The 16,863-nt window shown below is 40.0% G+C and overlaps 1 protein-coding gene across 2 annotated transcripts in view; it reads right to left on the bottom strand.

Moving 5' to 3' along the window:
* The window catches only part of EFTUD1 (elongation factor Tu GTP binding domain containing 1), a 154,148-nt gene that overhangs the window by 914 nt on the left and 136,371 nt on the right, over positions 1-16,863 (bottom strand). For both annotated transcript variants that reach the window (XM_011983678.1, XM_011983680.1), the window contains one exon: positions 8,062-8,246. In XM_011983678.1, coding sequence (XP_011839068.1) covers positions 8,062-8,246 — 185 coding nt within the window. The remainder of the gene's footprint in view (positions 1-8,061; positions 8,247-16,863) is intronic.

The raw sequence follows: 16,863 nt of genomic DNA, 5'->3' as shown, positions 1-16,863 counted from the left end.
AATTAGCTGGGTGGGGCGGCATGTGCCTATAGTACCAGCTACTTGGGAGGCTGTGGCAGGAGAATCGCTTGAACCCAGGAGGCGGAAGTTGCAGTGAGCCGAGATCGTGCCACTGCACTCCAGCCTGGGCGACAGAGTAAGGCTCCATCTTAAAAAAAAAAAAAAAAAGCATGAAAAATCATGGGAGGTGTGAACAAATGGAAGTAGAGTCAATAAAACTTGTAACATACATTATTATTCTTTGCTCATAATTCCAGTTCATAACACTAAGGAAGAAAACTATTAATTTTTAATAATATAATTTTAAAAAGCTTTCATTTTTGCTAGGATATATCTGAGTCTTAATATCTTTGCCATCAATATTTTGCCTTTGTCTTCAACCTCAACAAAGATCAACACATGTAACTAAACTCTTACTATTATTACATATATTTTTTTATTGAAGAGAGAGAGTTCTGCTCTGTTGCTCAGGCTGGAGAGCAGTGGTGCAATCATAGCTCACCGTAGCCTCAATCTCCTGGGCTCAACTGATCCTCCTCCCTTGGTGTACCAAGCAGCTAGGATTACAGGTGCATGCCACCATGCCCAGCGAATTTTTAATTTTTTTTCTGGAGGTGGTGGGTGCATGACATTGTGAATGGAAAAAATGCAGCAAAATGTTTACTTTAAAATGTTCAATTTTGGGGGAGGCTGAGGCAGGCAGATCACCTGAGGTCAGGAGTTTGAGACCAGCCTGACCAACATGGAGAAACCCCATCTCTACTAAAAATACAAAAAATTAGCCAGGCTTGGTGCATGCCTGTAATCCCAGCTACTTGGGAGGCTGAGGCAGGAGAATCTCTTGAACCCAGCAGATGGAGGTTGCACTGCCTGGGCGACAAGAGTGAAACTCCATCTCAAAAGAAAAAAAAAAGTTCAATTTTAGGTTGTATGAATTTCACACCTCAGTATATTATTTTTAAAAAGACAGACTTAAAGAAATCTCCCTGAATACAGAATATGGTACAGAGAGATGGAGATTAGAAAAAAAAAAAGTCTGAAAGGAAAATCAAGAGCCATCAAGTATGTACAGGGTATATCTAACAGGAGTTCTAAAACCAAAAAACAGAGAACAGGATGAGAGTCTTCAGATGGAAAAACCTCACTGAGTCTGGACCAAGATAATAAAATAATCTACCCCTTGTGACAGTGTTGAAATGCTGGAAATCTGTGGGCACCTGCATCTCCTGAGGCTTGATTCTGACCCACTAGACACTATAGAATGGGAGGTGTGAGCCACAACTGTGCTTCTTGCTCTTGAACAAAGGTTGGAAATAAAGCAGCTGCCTGTGTCCTGGTGCTGAGGCAGGTACAGAGAAAATCAGAGAGAAAAGCCAGATCATCTAGAGAAGAACATGAATCAGACCAACGAGACGCTCTGCATCAGCAACAGCAGTTGCTGGTACACAATGAAGTCCTTCAGAGTGCTAAGGAGCCTCAGTGTGAGCCTACACGTCTTTATCTAGTTAAATAAACCATTATCAGTGAACCAAAAAAAGCCTCTGTTGGACAGACTTTAAAACATATCTCATGGACACTCAACAAAAGAACTAGAAATATCTTTTAGAAAAGAGTCCCTGAAGGAAAGGGCAGACAGTAAGAAGTGAGAACAGCCAGGGGGGCACAGAGGCATTATCAGCGCTAGAGTAACAATTCTGGTGGGTGACAACAAGTCTACAGAAGCAGTGTCTTGAAGGGAACCCCATTAGAGGTTGGGTAACAAGGGGCAGAGAAGGAGACAAGGTCCAGGAATTGGGTGGGGGCGTGGGTAGGTAGAGTGGCAGACAAGGGCGAATGGATGGAATTTAGACGAGAAACTGCAGTAAGAAGGAGGAGTGGGGAGGAAGCTCGGTCCTGTGGACCTGGCCATCTGAGGGAGTTCTTCTGGGTCAGAGGGTGTGTGCTATAATTTTGTGGGCACAGCAGTTCCAGAGACTCAATTCTAATTCACTAGCCACTGGGCCTAGGATAGCAAGGCTCGTTCCAGACCATTCACCAGCAGACAATGTCACCATGATACCAGCCAGGCTGAGTCAGTGTGGCCTCAGGGCCTGGGCAGGAGGAAGGGAGGGAAGGTGGTTGCTACTCAAAACAGCCTGACTGGTCAAAAGCCACCCACCCAGGGTGAAGGTAGGTGTAGCTATGTAGGGGGAGCATGAGGGAGCCTGTGGTGATGAAACAATTCTGTATCTTGATTACATAAAACTACATATGTGATACATTTTTATAGCACTACAGATGCACAAACTCCCATGAATATACAGAGCAGAAGAAAGGGAGCCTGCATCTTTGATGGTGTCCCTGAGCCATGGTACCAGCCCTAGTTGCTTAAACAATTACTATTCTGGCATTATGGTTCTTGCAGCTGAAAACACTCATAATCTATCAACTGATACAGGGTTGTTGTGAAGACTGAAGAAGATATATGAAAGTCATATGGTAAGGCACCTGGCACATCCTAGATTTGTCTGGCTCCAAAGCCTGCCCTTTGCCATGTTTGCAGACTGCCATGAAGACTGAGTTTATCCAAACATAAATTGCACAATGGTACTAGCTAAGTCAAGTGCATATATTATAACTGGTGAAACCTGAACAAGCGCTATGGGTGTATCAATGTCAATGTACTATAAGAGATGTTAACATTGGGGAAGGAGGGGTGAATGGCGCATAGGATCTCCCTGAACATATTTTTTGGTAAAAACATATGTTTGGTAATATATTTTTTGGTAATTTTTTCCTATGAAAAAAAACTATTGTAATTTTTTTAACACATTTTTTTTTAAGACACCTGGCCACAAGTTATAATTCTCTTTTGTCTGAAGGTAAAATTCTCAACATTTGTAAGAAACACAAACTATTTTCAGAATTGGTTATTCTGCTTTGCTGGTGGGAGGACAGGGTGAGAGGGGTGGGGTCTGTTCCTCATATGTGAGGAAACAGGCAGAGAGAATGCAATGAGTGAGAAGAACCAAGTGAGTCTGTGTGGAATCAAACCCAGAGAGTGAGGAGTAGGGGGCTGGCACTTCACTGAATCCAGGAGCAGGCACTGAGGCCAGAGTGAACGTGGTGTGAGGGTTAACTGCACTGGCTCTGGAGCCAGGCAGTTTCCCTTCAACGCCAGTTCTCTACTCGCTTAGCTGTGCGATCTTGGGCAACTTATTTCCAATCATTTATACCTGAGTTCTGCTATTTGTAAGGATGGAATGTTAAAAGTCCCAATAACATATGACTATATGAAGACATCTTCACTACTCTTGCATCTGTGTGGAGAGCCTGAAGCACCTGCCTCAACATGCCCAGCAAACTCTGAGGACAGGGGAGATGGAGTAACACTCGAGAGCTTGAGGCTGGTTTTGAATTTCCTTAGTGGAGCAAAGACAAAGCTACCCTTTTATGGTTGTCCAGCTTGTGCTCTACAGAAGGCCCCTCCAGGCCACAGAGAGGGGCTTGATATCAAAATGAAGAAAAAGGTGCTTTTTTTTCTTCTTTTTTTTCCCTCACTTCCTCACCCAGAATTCAGCGGCCTAGAGTGAGAATGTATTTTTGCAACTCAACAGTCTGAAGGGGATGCCATTTTCGAATCATAAAAAGGCACCCAAGTGCAAACTGTTGCCCTAGGCATTAAGGAAAAAGAAAGCCTAGAAGGAAAAAGCTCTGGGTGCTCCATTTCAATTTTTTGCCCAGTTTTCACTATGATTACTGCTGGCAGGTGGAAAATACCATGTCCAAAATAAATTTGTTTGGTGGTATTGTAATCACTTCACCCGGTATGAACTTTAGCCCACCCCTCAGGGTAATCTCAGTAATAAGTGGCAAATCTTGAGGTTATGCTGACATATATGTACAACAGCACTGGTTGGTAATATTTTTTCTTTCTGTGTCTGTTATTAGCTCCTTTTCTTCCTTTTTCATAGAAGGGTAAAACATAGAAAGAGAAATTATGAGATTGCTGACTTCAAAGGTTTCCTCATGGAAAAATGCCTGTAATTTTATTTTCTCTATTTTTTGAAGCACTTTCTCTCAAAAGCTCTTGATTGTAAATTATATGGTGTGGTAGAATACAAATGAAAAGAAGTGCCTTGGAGTGAGAAGCCATATCTCAACAACTGTGTTATTTCTAAACCTAACTATGGGGGAAAAACCAAGACAGCCAAAAAATATCAGATCAATGACATTTAATTATAATGTAGTTTTTAAGATTTCAAAAATTTGAAGCTTTTGGGAACAGGACCATGACAGGTGGCAAGGACGTGGCAGAAGGATGGTACAAAACTGGGGCAAAACTTTTCTTGAGAGTATTTTTCTCTCAAGTTATTAAAAGACTTATTTTTAATAACAAGATGTAGCTAAGCCAGAAAGTAATATTTTTTAAAAGTATTAAATGTGTAAGATCAATTTTAAGATTTTTTTTTTTTAAATTTCTGAAGGATAAAGGAGACGGACAACCATCAAGGCTTTCAGGTAACAAAAACTGCCTATTTGGTAAAATCTTGCTGTTTTTATACTAGTTGTTCCTAAATATCCATTCTCTACCTTTCTTTGGTAATAGATACTTCAGGTAGGCTTATAGCCACCTAGATTCAGAAGGTGGAGGCATACTTTTCCTATAAGGAGCTAGACAGTAAATATCTTAGACTTTGCAGGCCATATATTATTTCTATCACAGCTACTTTACTCTGCTTAAAAGCAGCCATAGAAAATACATACATGATTGGGTACAGCTGTATTCTAACAAATTTTATTTATCAAAACAGACAACAGGCCATAGACCTAAAGACTACATTTCCCAGCCTCCTTCTTGTGTGGGGCCTTGTTAGATGTGGTCAGATGACTGGTTTTGGGCATTGGGATGAGGGTGAAGTAATGTGTGTAAGATTCAGTTTGTGTCCTTAAAGGGAAGGAGTATATCTTACTCTTCCTCATCCCTATTCTTATTCGCTGGAATGCAGATGTGACGGGGGAGGTAGAACAGCCACTGTGGACAATCAATGGGAGCCAAGTGTTGAGAAAGGCAGCAAGCCAGAATGGGCCTGGGCTCCTACCACAGTGAGGCACATGTCAGCCCTAGCTGCCTCCCTAGATTCAAAAGAGAAATAATCTCTGCCTTATTTGAGCCACTATATTTTGGGATCCCCTTATTAGAGCAGTCTTACCTGCTTCCTAATATATCGGACAACTAAGAAATGAAGGGAATTTCATACATTTTTCTAAAAAAATATGCTTTATAAAAATTACTTTTGAGGATAAGACTGACTATAAAATGATGAGATTTTAAAACAAAAAAGAATCTACAAATTCAAATGGATCATTCTTCCAATAATGATGCCGTTACAACAGCTTTGAATGCCTATTCGGGATCTGCATTTACAGACAATCCCAGTGATTACTTAACCTATATCCTCTTTGTTCTGATCAAACATACTATAACCCAGTTTTATGCACAAGTGTTAATCAAGGCCATCTTCATGAGATGGACTTCTCATCTCTGAGATATTCAGAAGCACGACTTGTGAATTCTGAGGGCAGTTTGCAGCAATGGTAATGCCAGTGAAGAAAGCATTCTTCCTCTCAAGGTCATTAGGTTGAAGTGGACTGAATCTCTCTGATTCTAAATATCATTTAGCTGTATTGCTCTGCAATCACACATCTGGTCACTAAAACCTGTGGTAGAGGATGTTGTAATGATGTTTTCATTAGAGCCATCAGTAATATATTTACACTACAGACATAGTTCCTATTTTTCAGGCACTGCCTTTTAAAACCCATCCCTTATATTTCTCACTTGGTTTGTGTTCTTATATAAAAGCTGAATGCCAAAAACCAAAATCAAAACCAAAACTAAAAAGTTAGAATTTTTGATAAATGAGAAATTACTACCCACAAGCACACGAATTAATAAACAAATGTTTATCCCAGCACTTTGGGAGGCCGAGGTGGGTGGATCACGAGGTCAGGAGATCGAGACCATCCTGGCTAACACGGTGAAACCTCATCTCTACTAAACAATACAAAAAAATTAGCTGGGCATGGTGGCAGGTGCCTGTAGTCCCAGCTACTCGGGAGGCTGAGGCAGGAGAATGGCGTAAACCCGGGAGGCGGAGCTTGCAGTGAGCTGAGATCTGGCCACTGCACTCCAGCCTGGGCGACAGAGCGAGACTCCGCCTCAAAAAAAAAAAAACACACAAATGTTTGGTGGGTACTGTTTTCTACATAATGAAATTCAGCAATATCTCATGAGATATGATAAGCCAGCAATGCCATTAAAACACCATTAAGTTTTCAGACAAACATGCAAAAGTCAAGAAAAGATTCATAGTTAATTACTGTTAAAACCTAGAGTTTGTACTGACCAAAAAAATGTAACCTAAATCACAGTATTAACCTTGGTTCTGCCAAACATTAAGAATGTGACTTTTTTTTTTTTTTTTTAAGAGGAAAAGCAGACACAATGGAGTGCTCCGGACTAGCAACTTCACTTGCATCAATTTAGATGATATGAACTTGCTGAATTAAAATCAAATTTGTCCTGTCCAAAGGCAATTTTTCTAAAGTGCCACCCTTCTTTACTTCACTGATTCACTTGATTATAAATTTCGTTTTAAAAAGAAAGTTCTCCCTCAATTATTCTCATTTTCCATTCTCTTCTAAACTTAAACTCTTCTTAAAGTGTTCTGGAAAAATGGACCCATCAGGCTAAAGAAAGTGAGAAAGATAACAGCTTAGCATTGAAGCTAAATCATGAGTCTTGCTGAAATAGAGTTTAAGAAAAAAAACCACGGATTATCTGTGTGAAGCCCCGTGCAATGAATGCCACACTGCTGAGAGGAAGCCAAAAGGAATGTGGTATAGACTCAGAGAATGATCCACAAGGAAATAATCTTCGCATCAGCAAGGGCTGGTCAGCCACAATGTCAGGCACTAGGTTAGATATTTGACCTAGGGCTGAGGAAAACTCAGGGAGGGTCCATGATTTGTCCAAATAAGTAGAAGAATATTTGAAACCAGGACTTTCTGACTCCAAAGTCAACGCTACTTCCATTACCTTACAAGCCTCCATGGTAAAAGGGAATAATGTGAAGTCATTTCAATTCTCTGTAAACAACAACAAAAACTGCTTTCTTAAAACAATCTTTCTACTTACATCCTTGAGTTTACAATTTGATTCCTGACCTTAGGCTTTTTCTTGAAAAGTAAATTGTTTTTTGCACATGCCCTGCAGTTTGCTTTTACCAGCCTTTTCTCATGCGGCACTTTCTAATTGAATGTCCTTCTTCTTAGCCAGTTAACGTCTACTTTACGGATATGTTCAGGATGGCTGGTCTGACCTTACCTTTACCTCTTGTTATTATTTTTTCTCTAACTTACAACAGTGTGTTCACAATCTTTCCTTTTCTCCCCAGCAATGGGGATCTGTTAAGTTTTCCTTTCTGATTACAGATAAGGTTTGCCTTTTCATCTACCTTTACCTACACTGACAATGAAGGGTTCTGAGTAGCCATTTCATTCCATTCTCATTCCACAACACCTGAAAGCCATGGAAACCTTGAATCTCCATAATGGGGACTGAAGAATACACAATACATAATAATTTAAAGCTACCCCTTGCAAGAAGTATAACTGTTCCCCTCTAAATGCTGGAAATATTTTTTTTTTCCCTAGAAGAAAATATTCTTAAAATTTCACATTCAAAAGGCCTGTGATTTTCTTCTAAAAATCTAAAATATATATTTGGATAAAAAAGGATTAAATTTTCAGCATCTTAAATTTTATATTGAATAAAAAGAAGAAATGAGAGTGAGTGTGTGTGTATATATATGTGTGTGTGTGTTTATTAAAAACCACAGATGATCTCAGGCTCATTCAATCTGGATGAAAAACGCATTTGCTTTCTCCTGTCCATTTGACTGAGCCATAGGAACGCCAAATGGCATGATCTGTGTTGTTTGCTACTCTTGGCCTCTTCCGTAGGGAATGGATCCATAGATGAGAAGGAAAGGAATGAATGGGAACTTGGATTTTTACCTCCCAATGGCTGAATACCAGTTGCGGGCTGGCCAGGCCACTTGTCCTCTTCCTGATTTCATCAGCAAAACCAAAGCTTTCAGCAACAGGCAGCACAGCCTTGATGATGAACATGTCTGTTCCTTCTTTCATTTCTTCTTGAAGTACTCGACCTTCTCTCTTTGACAAGACAGCATAGACTCGACCTGTAAAACCATAAATATTTTAAAATCATGGATCAGTCATATGGCTTGAGCCACACCAAGACATGATTACCCATATACTCTGTAACAATCCACTAATGATTAAATTAGTTCTCAATAATTTTGGTTTACAAAAGTAACGAACACTTTTTAAGTGTTTATTTAAAAAGCATGAGATTTTTAGAAAAATTAGAAACAAAAAATAAGAAAAATTAAATCACCCCAAACTGCACTGCTGCTCATAGACAAACTCCACAAAACAGCATGAGAAGAGGGAGATTTGTAAAAGGACCTTTCAATGTGGTTTCACCTACGAGCTATCTTTGCATCTGAAATCCAATGATATGAGTGTGACTGGGCTTTGTTAAAGTTTATTAAATATTAAAATATTTTAATAATTATAAGACCTTATTGATATACCAATGATAATTAAGATGGCATAGGTTATTTGGGCTTAGTAGGGAAGCAACTGGCATTTTTATACCAAAAATTAAAACCACACACATAAATATTTGCTCATAGTTTTCTTAAACTGGTAATATTTAAGTGGCACGAGTATTAAGTGTTTTATTCCCCTGAAAACTGATAGAATTCCACTAGCAAATTCTCTTGGATGACTCTTTTAATTCGTCTTTAGGCACAATTCTGCCTCATACTCAGGAGGGAAACATCTTCCCCTCTGACTGGTGTTCTGTATGAGTGTCTCTGGGAATGCAATATATTCTTTCAACTAGTAAGGAGAAGAGACCCTGCAAAGAATAGAGATACATTGAAAATCAAAGACAATCATGTAAGTAGCAGACACTCTCACTAAAGCCACCTCTTTCACCTGCTGCCTAAAAAATAATTTTAGTTACATAAGTGATCTATTGCATATATTATCCTTAAACATTTACAACACTGCTGTTAAGCAGAGCTAAAGTATCCTTTGACCACCATTGAGTCCTGGACCCTACTCTCCTAACTGCCAAGGTGATGAGTCTGGAGTGTCCACGACCCACTCACCTTTATTTATTTATTTTTTAAACTAGAAACTGAGGAACAAAGCCAAACTGTCTGACTCCCAAACTTTTCTCTCTGATTCAGATTTCCCCCTAGTGGCGGTTATTAGGAAGGGTAACAGGAAACAAATGGCAGAAAATCTATTGTGTCACAAGGCCTCAAGGAAAAAAAAACTAAACTAAAATCTCTGATGAGCCTTCACCATGTTTAGGTTTAGCTTAAAAACAAACAACTTAACACTCCATTCGTAATGAAAGGCACCCCCTTTCCTCTTGTCTACTTCCCCAGCTAGCTACTACATTTTCTCCTTCCTTGCTTCCTCACATCTCTTAAACAGGTAGCTTCTCATTTCTTCACTATGTGCTCTTTCTTTAACGTCTAGGCACTCCTGTGCTCCAGGAAACTGCTTCCTTGAAATTTCACAATAATTTTCATATTCCTAACCTAAATGCTTTTTTTTCTCAATTTTCATTCTCTGTGATTTCTCTGTAGGAGGTACTAATCAGAAGCCACTGATTAGTATCTCCTCTGTCAACTGTCTCCAATCTTAGTATTATTCTCCTTACACTCCTGCCCTTCTGACCATCATTCTCTTTATTTCAGTATCCTGAACTTCTTCTTATGGATAGTCTTTGAAGCTTCATACTCTTTGAACAAACTCTCTACTCAGCAAGCCAACTAATTTATAATTTGTGTGGTTTAAACTAATTTTATGCCTGGGACTCCTAAGACCATCTTATCTAAGCCAGGCCTCCCCTTGGATCTACAATACCACTTTACAATGGATGCCAGGGCATCTCTGCTGTGAGAGCCAACTTCCTTTTAAAATTAACACATCTAAGAATATATTATCCACTTCAAAAGGCAACTCCACTCTCCCCATTCTAACTATTCCCCCATCATTCATACCAGAAACCTCATAGTTACAGAATCACACAACAGTGGGATAGAAGGAAACTGGAGGGTTAAGAAGTTCTACCAAAGTAGCTGTTTAAGCTCTCCTTGTATACTCTAAAACTCACTTCCTCCCAGGGCAGCCCATTCCATCTTTGGATAACCATAACAGCTAGAGAATTCTTGAGTCCCAAATATGTTCCCCTGAAGTTTCTGACCATCAGTCCTACTTTTTATCACATGTGACAAGTTTAATCCCTCTCCCACAAATTACCCTGTAAGCTACTCAAAGACAGCTATCTTGTCTTCACTTTTCCAGGCCAATCTTGCAGTGACTAGACGTGTATTTCCTGTTTTATCGTGGCCTACTTGAACTACTTGAACTACCATGATTTATTTACATCCCTCTTGGTATTTGGTACCTGGAAATGAAAACAATACTTCAAGTACAGTCTGAAAAGCTCCCAAAACAGCAGAATAATTATTATTTTCATTAGTGATCCCTTTTAGTTATATATTATTTGAGATATATAGGAAAAAACCTTACCATAACACCTAACATGTGTGAACTAGTAATCTTTACCCCCCTATCTCATTTGAAGAAATGTTTTAACAGTCAGGAGCACTGGCTCACACCTGTAATCCCAGCACTCTGGGAGGTTGAGGCGGGAGGATCACTTGAGGTCAGGAGTTCAAGACTAGCCTGGCCAATATGGTCTCCATATCGCCACTAAAACTACAAAAATTAGTTCAAAAGGCAACTCCACTCTCCCCATTCCAACTATTTCTCAACTACTGAGCACGGTGGTGCATGCCTGTAATCCCAGCTACTCCAGAGCCTGAGGCAGGAGAATCGCTTGGAGGAGAACTTGGGAGGTGGAGATTGCAGTGAGCTGAGATCGTGCCATCGCACTCCAACCTGGGAAACAGAGCGAGACTTGGTCTCCAAAAAAAAAAAAAGAAAGTTTGAAGGTAGTCTGCGGAAGTCAATATACAACGATGAAACAACAGGGGTAAAAAAGAATGAGGAAAGTGGGGTCAACAGACCATGAATAAGGGACCAGTGGGGACAAGCTGTCTGACTGCTGCTGCATGGGTCATGCCAGCAGGCTTAGATCAATAATTGTAATTGAAACTGAATGTAGTTAACATGTAATTTTGATCCATTCAATTTTAATTCCATGAAAACTATATCTTGATACTGGGGCACACTGGAAAATACTATAATAAAACCTTCCAAATACACTTGGCTCTCATGATAGGTGTGTCCAACGCTTAGGATGCATTCAAAGACCCTAAATGTGCCACTGTTATCACTAAGAAATTAACATAGCCATATCAATAAGAATTTCTGATCATGTGGCCCTTGACTGCAAATACTTTCAGACCCTTTCCATTGGATATTTGTTCCACCATGATCACTCGTTAGTTCAGTCACTTAAATAAAGATCAGAGTTGGTTGAGTACAGCGGTTCATCACTGTAATACTAGCACTTTGGGAGGCAGAGGTGGGAGGTACAATTGAGACCAGGAGTTTGAGACCTGCCTAGGTAACAAAACAAGACCCTGTCCCTACAAAAAATTTAAAAATTAGCCAGGTGTAGTGGTGTGCATCTGTACTAAGGCACTAAGTAGCTAGTACCTTAGTAGCTATGGGACTAAGGCAGGAGAATCATCTGAGCCCAGGAGTTGGAGGCTGCAGTGGGCTATGATTGTGCCACTGCACTCCAGCCTGGGTGACGAGGCAGGACCCCGTGGGAGGGAGGGATGGAGGCAGGAAGGAAGCGAAAGAGGGAGGTAGCAGAGTACCCTACTATATGAAAGGAACCAGGGAAGAGGAATTCATCAAGGAAAAAAACAGCAACAAAAAGCTTAATCAATTGAAACAGTTCTGATCAGGGCTCAACTATTAATGACTACACTATAAATATCTCAGCCTGTATTCAAGGCAGTAACCCACCCCTTCAGCTTCTCTAACTGCCAGACTCTAGAGTACACAGGGTACAGCCTCTGTGCTCTAAGCGAAGGTATATCACTCACTGTCCACAGTACACATTTGAGGTTTTGCCAACTCTGAGCTCATAGTTTCTTCAACCTAGAATACTCTTAGTCCAACGCTATATTCAAATCCTTTTCATCATTCAAGGCCCATTCAAAAATAACTAGTTCCATGAAGTCTTCTCTGATACCCAAGCTCAAAAAAATCTCTTTACCATTTGGGAACATTCTTCTTGTATGGCTTTATGGATTCTCATATATACATTTTCTTCTTCCATAATATTAAGATTAATCTGTAGATTGTATAATCTTGAAAGCTGGAAGTTTGGCCATTAAAGGTATGTTGTTTTTTTCAGAATTTAGGAAAGGGAGTAGCTGTTCACAGTAATGTTTTCTTTAACAGTAAACAATCAGAAAACAATGCAAATTTCCAATTTCAGAATGATAGTTAAGTAAACTATATCACATCCAATTGATAAGATTACAGGCAGAGGTTAAAATGAAAATTACAAATTCTAAGTAGCCAAATGAAAGCATGCCTATAAAATAAATAAACCTAAAAAGCAAAATATTAAATTATTTCTATCATAAGGTTACAGATATGCAAAATGTACTATTACGGACAAGCGTTGTAAAAGGAAATGGGAAATAAAGTTGGATTCCAAGAAAAAAGAGCTTTCTTTCACCTCGTGATTTGTTACTGTTGGTAACACTTCTGCAATAACTTTAATTAAAAACACACACACAAATAAATTGGTAGGTACTTATTCTTATACACCAGGTCACACTAACCTCTTCCTTTTGTCACAGAGCTATGACTTCTGAATCAGACCAACATGGCTGACAGGATACAGATGGGCTTCAATCAAATAGGAGATAAAGCATGCTCAGACACAGTGGGGAATGTAGGCCGGTTGCTACTACATAGATAGATCAGCTACAAGTTTATAGATAATTGATGTTAACAGGTCAAACCCACTCTGGAAAGTGGTCCTTAGTGAGTCTCCTAGCAACTCTGTGTTCTATTATAATCAGTGACTTAAAAAAGAAGGCACAATGATCAAATCCAAAGTGGACATGAAGTTGGCAGGTAACAAATACTGTGACACAGTCAAGATAACTGGGCAAGGACCCCAATTTTTTTATTTTTTAGACAGAGGGTCTTGCTATGTTCCCATGGCTAGATTTGAATTCCTGGGCTCAAGCAATCTCCTGCCTCGGCTGTGCAGCTGGGACTATAGGCATACACTAGCAATGCCTGGCTAGGACCCGAAATGAAAATTGTGTTAAACCAATCAAGTGTCCAGGATTTGACAGGTCAAGCTGCTGGAGACCAGCCTGGGCAACATCATGAGACTCCATCTCCACAAACATTAAAAAGTTAGCAGGGCATGGTGGAATGCCTGTGGTTCCTGGAGGCTGAGGTGGGAGGAGCGCTTTGAGCCTGGGAGGTTGAGGCTGCGGCAGTGACCCATGTTTGTGCCACTGTTCTTTCTAGCCTGGGTGACAGAGTGAGCCTCTGTCTCCAAAACAAAAACAAAAACAAAAAAAAGGAAGGTCATGCTGAACAGCAGTTCCTATAAAACCAACTAGAAATGAGTTTACTTTAGGCTTAATAGTAGTCTTCAATGTGCTATGGTATAAAGAAAGTCAACTTAATACTAAGTTGCTGAATCAAAATTATTCCATCAATCAAAACCCATTTCCAGAGACCTACTGTTTCAAATTTTGCTAATCCCAGTTTCTCTTAAAGCTTCCCTAGAAAACCATGTTTGTGCACTAAATTCAACTGTATTTTACTTTCCAATTATTTTATATAATTAAGCTTTGTCACCTTATCTCTCAAAGCAGGAATCATGTTTAACACAGTATTGGCACATGCAGCTCATTAAATCTTTGTTGAATTGAATTACAAAATGCTGAGGAAATGTAAAAAGAGCCCTAAGTATAGAATAAGAAAAGGTTTAAAGGCCAGGCGGGTGGCTCATGCCTATAATCCCAGCACTTTGGGAAGCCGAGGAAGGAGGATCATGAGGTCAGGAGACGGAGACCATCCTGGCCAACATGGTGAAACCTTGTCTCTACCAAAAATACAAAAATTAGCTGGGTGTGGTGGTATGCATCTGTTGTCCCAGCTACTCCGGAGGTTAAGGCAGGAGAATCGCTTGAAGCCGGGAGGCAGAGGCTGCGGTGAGCCGGGATCGCGCCACTGTACTCCAGCTGGGTGACAGAGTGAGACCCCATCTCAAAAAAGGTGGGGGGCGGCGGGGAAAGGAAACAGCGAGGCCGGGCACAGTGGCTCATGCCTGTAATATCAGCACTTTGGGAGGCTGAGGCGGGTGGATCACTTGAAGTCAGGAGTTTGAGACCAGCCTGACCAATACGGAGAAACGCCATCTCTACTAAAACTATAAAATTAGCCAGGCGTGCTGGCACATGCCTGTAATCCCAGCTACTAGGGAGGGTGAGACAGGAGAATAGCTTGAACCCGTAAGGTGGAGGTTGCGGTAAGCCGAGATCACACCGTTACACTCCAGCCTGGGCAACAAGAGTGAAACTCTGTCTCACAAAAAAAAAAAAAAAAAGTGAACAGTGACACTTAAGAATGTTCCTGATAAATTAAAGTACATGTGTTCCAACAATATTGGCATTTATTCCTATGTGTAAAAATAAAAGATTAAAAATATCTCATATATTCCATAAATATACCTACTACATACCCATAAAAATTAAAATTATTCAAAAATAAAAATTTAATAAAAGGAAGAACTACAATAATCATAGCTGTAATTAAAACTCTTAACTAGGCTGGGTATGGTGGCTCATGCCTGTAATCCCAGCACTTCAGGAGGCCGAGCTGGGTGGATCACTTGAGGTCAAGAGTTTGAGACCAGCCTGGTCAACATGGTGAAACCCCATCTCCACTAAAAATACAAAAAATTAGCCAGGCATGGTGGCGGGTGCCTGTAATCCCAGCTACTTGGGAGGCTGAGCCAGGAGAATTGCTTGAACCCCAGTGGGGTGGAGGTTGCAGTGAGCCGAGATCGTGCCATTGCTCTCCAGCCTGGGCAACAAGAGCGAAACTACATCTCAAAAAAAAAAACAAAAAAACCCAAAAAACTCTTAACTAGTACTGTTTAACAAAAAGAAGTATTTTAAAAATGTGAGGTTATTACCAAAGATTTTTAAAAAATGAAGAGCAAAAAAAAAAAGATTAACAGATTAGAAGGAAAAAATACAAAAAGAATTCAATGACAAGCAGGTAAAAGCTCAGCAATAATCAAGTTAATTACAGGGAAATTTCATGGGTAAAAAATGATAATAAACTACATCTTTAGAAAAGTGGATTTTAGAAGTATAGAAGGGCATTTTCCTGAAATTATTTCCCCAGATAAAATGATTTTGAGATTATTTTCCTACAAAATGTCCCATTTTGACCATATGCAAGTCTATCCATTTATAGAAGGATTTCTTGTTTTAACAATCTATATAGAAAAAACTAAGTTTTAAAAAAAGACTAAGGAAATTCATTTTGCTAAATAAAAAAGACCTGAAATCAACTTGTGCCGATTCTTGGAGAATCAAAACAACAGTCAGCAAAGTCTAAAGTCTTCTCAGAAGATCTCTAAATATCCAGACAGGAAGCAAAAGGCCTTAGGAACACAGAAGTTCTTTTCATTTCTTTCCAATTGAAGGTGTTGATTTAGAAAGAAAAAGGAAAACACAAGTGAACGGCTGACTGCATTGATAGACCCTGGACACTAGAAATTGGTTATCAATATAAAAGAGCCCCTCAAAAACAAAAAGAAAACAGGCCTCAGAGGAGATTCTCCAGTCTAAGCAAGAGGACTTCAAATCAATTTGAGAGAGAGGAAAAAAAAAAAAAAAAAAAGCCAGACTGTCTCCAAATGTAAGGCAGTGGATGTGGTAGTTGGTTGGTCTCAGGGGCAAAGTATTAAGAAAGTTGACCAGTGACAATGGTACAGAGACTGCATACCAACCCACATACACACAGTTGCCACACAGAAGGTAAATAAATGGGGCTTCTTAGAGGGCAGTGAGGCCCAATACAGTGACATTTGTACCTGGGTGAGGCAAGTCAAAATGATCCTTTGCTCCAGACAGAGAGGGTTAAAATACATATTTCTTCCTGGAAAGCGGCAGAACTGACTCTGATGGCCAAGTGGGGAGTGCCAGGATAAAAATATAAGGATAAGATGACAAATGATATTTTGAGGTATTATCCCAGGGTGGCCTGGTCACATGCTGTATCCAGGTGGTGATTTCCTAATAGAAATGAGAAAATGAACACAGAGTGGTGACTCAACAGGGGTGACTCAACACTCTGCTAGGAATTCAGTCTGATAAACACCAACAGCTGATTCTGGCTTCACGTGTTGTACTGAAAATTCATCTTCTCAGAAAACAAAGGACAAATGCCACTCCAAATGAATAATGTAGAAGAGATGGCAATCTGGGGAGAAAACAGGTGCTCCCATTATTTTGGGAGGAAATACATGTTCCCATTATCTTGAGAGAAAGGATAGGCACAGACCTATGCGGGCCCTGGACTTCAGAAAGGATCATTTTGGCCGGGTGTGGTGGCTCACGCCTGTAATCCCAGCACTTTGGGAGGCCGAGATGGGCAGATCACTTGAAGCTAGGAGTTCGAGACCAGCCTGGCCAAACAGCAAAGCCCCATCTCTACTAAAAATACCAAAAAAAA

This window comes from Mandrillus leucophaeus, unplaced genomic scaffold (assembly GCF_000951045.1).
Source record: "Mandrillus leucophaeus isolate KB7577 unplaced genomic scaffold, Mleu.le_1.0 Scaffold254, whole genome shotgun sequence".
Taxonomy (NCBI): domain Eukaryota; kingdom Metazoa; phylum Chordata; class Mammalia; order Primates; family Cercopithecidae; genus Mandrillus; species Mandrillus leucophaeus.
Note: the sequence above shows the minus strand (reverse complement) of the source record. Positions and strands in the feature narration are given on the sequence as shown.